This window comes from Camelus dromedarius, chromosome 24 (assembly GCF_036321535.1).
Source record: "Camelus dromedarius isolate mCamDro1 chromosome 24, mCamDro1.pat, whole genome shotgun sequence".
Classification (NCBI taxonomy): Eukaryota; Metazoa; Chordata; class Mammalia; order Artiodactyla; family Camelidae; genus Camelus; species Camelus dromedarius.
Window position 1 is genome coordinate 19,766,879 of NC_087459.1, and position 5,526 is coordinate 19,772,404.

The 5,526-nt window shown below is 46.4% G+C and overlaps 1 protein-coding gene across 1 annotated transcript; it reads left to right on the forward strand.

Moving 5' to 3' along the window:
• The first annotated feature begins 457 nt into the window (after window positions 1-457).
• On the forward strand, window positions 458-4,657 carry HS3ST4 (heparan sulfate-glucosamine 3-sulfotransferase 4). The gene is made up of 2 exons (XM_064478537.1): window positions 458-694; window positions 2,606-4,657. The coding sequence occupies exons 1-2, from the start codon at window positions 591-593 to the stop codon at window positions 3,240-3,242; spliced, it is 741 nt and encodes a 246-aa protein (XP_064334607.1). The 5' UTR covers window positions 458-590; the 3' UTR covers window positions 3,243-4,657.
• Window positions 4,658-5,526: the final 869 nt, after the last annotated feature.

The following is a 5,526-nucleotide window of genomic DNA, read 5'->3' on the forward strand; positions in this document are numbered from 1 at the left end:
GGTGCTCCTGGGTCTAAAGAAAAATGCAACACAATAAAGGAGCAAAAATCTGGGGGGCAAAAATCTGGAAAAGGCGTTGTAAAAAGTATCAATTTTCAGATAATTTTTGCATCCACATTTATTTAATATTTTTATAATACGGCATGAGTCCCATAAAAAAAAAATAAGAGAATTTATCTCTCCAACTGAAATAAAAGTAGGGTATCGGTATGTTCCTTCAACTCCAGCTGAACTAACGGCAGCTGCCCCATTGGTCAGCAGCCTCCAGACCAGGGGTCATGGCTGATGATGTTGGCTTGAACCAGAATATCCTTTCTTTCTAGGTCACTTCCTGCGTTCTCGTGTTGTTCAGCTTTTCCAGTTAGTCAAACGTAAATATTTCCTCCTTGTTCTTCTCTGACAGTTGCTATGCCAATGATCTTGTGCATCTGGCTTAAGGTTTTAAAATCCTGGCCTTCACTGGGCACTATTCTAAGTAACTGACCTGCATTATCACACTCAGTCTTCATAAGGGAGGGACTCATTGACTCTATTTTTTTAGATGAGAAAATTGAGATTCAAAATGTTGGTTAAGTAACTTCCTCAAGGTGATGTGGGTAGTCCGAATTCTTAAATCAGGCACATCTGGCTCCCCCAAACTGTGTTCCTTAACCCAAGCCCTCCAAAGGACACAGTTCCATCTGGTGAAAGTCAGGTAAGCACATAAACGTGAAGACATTCAAAATACTGGGGAGGTGGGGGAGGGTATAGCTCAGTGGTAGAGCACATGCTTTTGCATGCATGAGGTCCTGGGTTCAATTCCCAGTACCTCCATTAAAAAAGTAATAGTAAAATAAAATTTTTTTTAAAATACTAGGGAAACAGCATCAGTCCAACACAAGCACGATTATTTATGTCCAGGGCTATGCTTTGATCTGAAGACTGCACACTGTCCAACCATCATCCTCCAATAACGTCGAACTCTGTGTGAATTTCTCTGCCAGGCAAATTCCTCTGGCCTAAGAGAAGTGCTTGCCAAGAAAGCTCAAAACCCAGGAGCAATTAATTATTGACAGAGCATCTGAATAAGAGATAAAAGAGAAGTCATTCTTTCTCCCCACACGCGATAGTAAATAAATTTAATTATGGTAGGGGAAGCCGAGGGATCTTCGTCTGTATTAAGTTTTATTAGCTGAGACATTTAAAAACATGTCCTCATCACAAAGAGGTCTTGTGTAATCCTAAATGTCCCACTTTGGTGCAAGGCTTGGAAGTGAATAGATTTAATGGAGCACATGGTGGCAGATGGCCTGCTGTACCTACAGGTTTTGAGCTGGTTTATCGTCAATTAACTTTGGTCTACAGATGCCTATAGCAAATTGACTGCATCATAGAATCCCAAGCCTCATTTTCTCACTGATAGACCCTGCCACATTGGGATCAGGGGACAAATGGCATCAAACTCCCTTAATATCTGGAAGCTCCCAAGTCAGACAAGGCCACTCTGCAGGTGAACACGGATGGATGGAGGGGTCGGTTTGGAGAAGTATCCTTGGGAAGGAAACCAAGAGACATGGGTCCCGGTGTGGGATCTATCCCTGGTTCACTGGGCAACCTTGGAAGCCAAGAAAGGAGAAGTCCCATGTGTAAAACCAGCTCCATGCTTAGCTGCTGTCACACAAAAAAACCAAGTGACTGTATGTCACACCATAAAATGACTATATGTCATTATATTCTCAACTGAACTTGAGCTAAGTTTTAGGGTTTTACAGATGAGGATAATAAGGCTTGGGGATGTGATTCGACTTGCTGAGCTTACCAAGCCTGATTCCCTGTCTCTGGGCTTGTTTCCTCATTTGGACAAAGATACCTTTGGACTTTTCTTAAAGCGCCATAAAGGAACTATGGTCGGTTTTGCATGTAGCATGATCATTGTTGCAACTACTCAACTCTGCTGTTTTAGGTAAAATAACAGCCACAGACAGCACAAAAAGGAATGAATGTGGCCATGCTCCAATGAATGTTTATCTAGGGGCATTGGAATTAGAAGTTCTTAAAATTTTTGTGCATCACAAAATGTTATTATTATTTGGGTTTTTCCCAACCATTGAAAGAGGAAAAATCATTCTTAGCTGTGGGCCGTACAAAACCAGGTAGCAGTTTGCCAGCCCCTGGACCAGGTCATCTTGGAGGTCTTGTTGAAGGCAGGCGTTTTCTGAAAGCCACTCCAGCAATCATATCCTCGATTTTTTAAGCTCTTCCGTGGGCTAAATGCTTTAAAAGCATTCTCTCTCTTAATCCTTTTACAAAAGTGTGAAGGAGGTGTTGTCATTATCTTCATTTCAGAGATTATAAAACTGATACGTAGAGAAACTAAGAGTCTATCTAATAGAGCCGCAATTTACACTCAAGTGTATCATCAGGTTCCCAAGAATGCATGCATCCACCTTCTGCCGCCTTTTCTGATAATACTTCCATCAGAACTACAGTGGGACATAGAATAAAAAAGAACTTCCAAGTGTATGTGAATTTTCCCCGGTAGCTCCCCGCTGGGCTTTCGTGCAACAAGTTACAACTATTTCTGGAGAGGAATAACCACTCTCTTTCCTGTTCCTCCCTCTTCCAGAAATGTGATGCCTAAGACTTTGGATGGCCAGTTAACCATGGAGAAGACGCCAAGTTACTTTGTGACAAACGAGGCCCCCAAGCGCATCCATTCCATGGCCAAGGACATCAAACTGATCGTGGTGGTGAGAAACCCCGTGACCAGGGCCATCTCCGACTACACCCAGACACTGTCAAAGAAACCCGAGATCCCCACCTTTGAGGTGCTGGCCTTCAAAAACCGGACCCTGGGGCTGATCGATGCCTCGTGGAGCGCCATCCGGATAGGCATCTACGCTCTGCACCTGGAGAACTGGCTCCAGTTCTTTCCCCTCTCTCAGATCCTCTTTGTCAGCGGCGAGCGGCTCATAGTGGACCCCGCCGGAGAAATGGCCAAAGTACAGGATTTTCTAGGCCTCAAGCGTGTTGTGACTGAGAAGCATTTCTATTTCAACAAAACCAAGGGGTTCCCTTGCCTAAAGAAGCCAGAAGACAGCAGTGCCCCGAGGTGCTTAGGCAAGAGCAAAGGTCGGACTCATCCCCGCATCGACCCAGATGTGATCCACAGACTGCGGAAATTCTACAAACCCTTCAACGTGATGTTTTACCAAATGACTGGTCAAGATTTCCAGTGGGAACAGGAAGAGGGTGACAAATGAGGCTAGAGATGTGGAGGGAAGGCTAGGGAAGAGCGGGGGTGGCTCCTTACCTGAGTCCCGCATCCCCCAGGGTCTGCAGCCTCAGCCTTGCTGGAGTGCCAAGTAGATTTCTGATCTCCCCTTTTGCCCAATCAGGATTGCTGTTGGCTTAGGCAAACGGATGGATCCCATGGCATGCTCATGGGGGTACCAGGCCTGCCTGGGTTGCAGTAGCTGGTTGACTAGATGGCCACCAGAATCCATGGTGAATTCTTGTCTTCTGCTGGTTAATCAGGTCTGAAGACAGGATAAATAACTGTCAAGGTCAGAGACAGGGCCATGGATGTTTGTTTAAGTGATTAAAAAAGAAAGGAAGGTCTGCTTTTGGCTGAGGGCAGTTGAAGGGGGCTCTCACTTTAATTTGAGAAGCCTAAGTTCTAGCTGCGTATCTGGCAAAGGCCCCTGCCCCACCAGCCTCTCACCAGAATACTGATTGTGGCATCTCACCAGGATTCTGATTGTGGCTAAATGCCCTAGGACTCCTGGGGAGCAAGGTCCTCCCTCTAAGGTGTCTCTAGCCTTCTCCTTAAAGGTCTCATCCCACAACCCTTTGACTTCCTCTCTCCTCACCTTGGGAAGGCAGAGGCATGCACGCTCCTCACCGAAAACAGCTGACGTCCCTGCAAGCGGTCTTTCTGATAGCCCTCTAAGGGGGCGGGGGGGTGGGGCTCTCTCTTCATGAGCATCCTGGGTTGTGGAGAAGCTTAGCACATGCCCTCCTTAGGATCAGGCCCACAGAGCTGGCCTCAGAGTAGTGTGAGTTCAGAGCCCTGAGGCTGGTAAAGAGGAATGCCATCTCTGGGAGTGAAAAAAAGAAAGCCAATCCTCTTGGTGGGTGGTGTCCATGCCTGAAGACCCTCAGAGCCCTCGGTTCTGAGACAGGTTATCAGAGTGGGCTCCCGCAGGGTTCCCTAGAAGGTCAAGGACCAGAAAGTTGGCATGCCTTTTGAATAACCTTTAGCAATGCAACAAACAGGGGCTCGGTCACCGTTCTTCTGTTTGCCCCATCCTCTCCCCTACTTGGTCATCTCCTGCTTCATTTGCTCGATTCAGAGATGACACCTATTGGGGCAGTGACAAGAGGGCTGACTCCATCTGCCAGAGCCAGTGTGTGGGGGTGGGGGAGGGTAAGGGCCGTCCGCAGACACCCCCATCAAGGGCTGCTGAATAAAATGTCCCTTCCCATTAGTCTGATTCAATGAAAATGCACCATTTGACGTAAAGCACTCTTCACAGATCTCCAAAACCAGGAACTGTTCGAGTAAAATTGGAAATATGTATGAGTAGGGGGGAGTGAAATGTGTTCAGCTGTTATTAAACTGTCATTTCTCCCACTAAATGGAAACTGTGTTGTTATAAAGCTTAATGCAATCTGATGAATGGGTTTTGATGGCGTGTTTGTGTTGGTCACCTCCATTCCCACCTCGACCCCCCACCCTTGAATTCTGGGAGTATCCCTTCTCTGGAAGAGCCAGAGAGACCCAGATCAGAGACTCTTCCAGGGAATTCTGTGTGCAGGGTGGGGCAGTTCTTGAAATCGCACAGAAGCAGCAGCTCCTGTAAAGGGTGTCATGTTCCTTATCTTAACCAGTCCCGGAGAGGAATGGACTGGGATGCCAGATTCAGAAGCAACCTCACAAACAAATTTTTTTGGCCAGATAAGAAAGTGGTTATTGAACTGAAGGCAACATATATCCCTTGACTCCCAGAGGAAAAGAAGATACAGATGAAAATACACACACACACACACAACATACACACAAGTTTGAAGGAAGGCAATGCCTGCTCGTTCACAACAGGGTCCTGTGTGCTGGTTGACTGGGGGCCTTGTTTTATAAGGACAGCGAGGAGTGGATCTGGTTACATATCAGAGTCAGCTGTGGGGTCTTCAAGCTCCAGTTCCCTGAGCTCCATTTTAGACTTCTTAAGGAAACAGAACTTCTAGAGTGTGGTGCAGGCATCTATCCTTTCAAAAATCTTCTTATGGAAGCTGGGATTGAGAATGAGGGAAGTCTTACCTGTAAATTTCTTTGCCCCCCAGCCTCCTTCCTCCCCTCCTTTCATGCTTTCGTGGGGATCACTTCCAAGAGAAGTAGCGCCTAGGGTTTATGGCTTCCCTGGAGGAATAAGTAAGTCTCTTTGGGAGTTCAGGGACAACTAGATAAGGGTGACCTTATAACTTAAGAGGTCAAGGGAGTATCTGATTGTAGGAAAGCTCTAAAGACGTCTTCCTACCAGCTAAGGA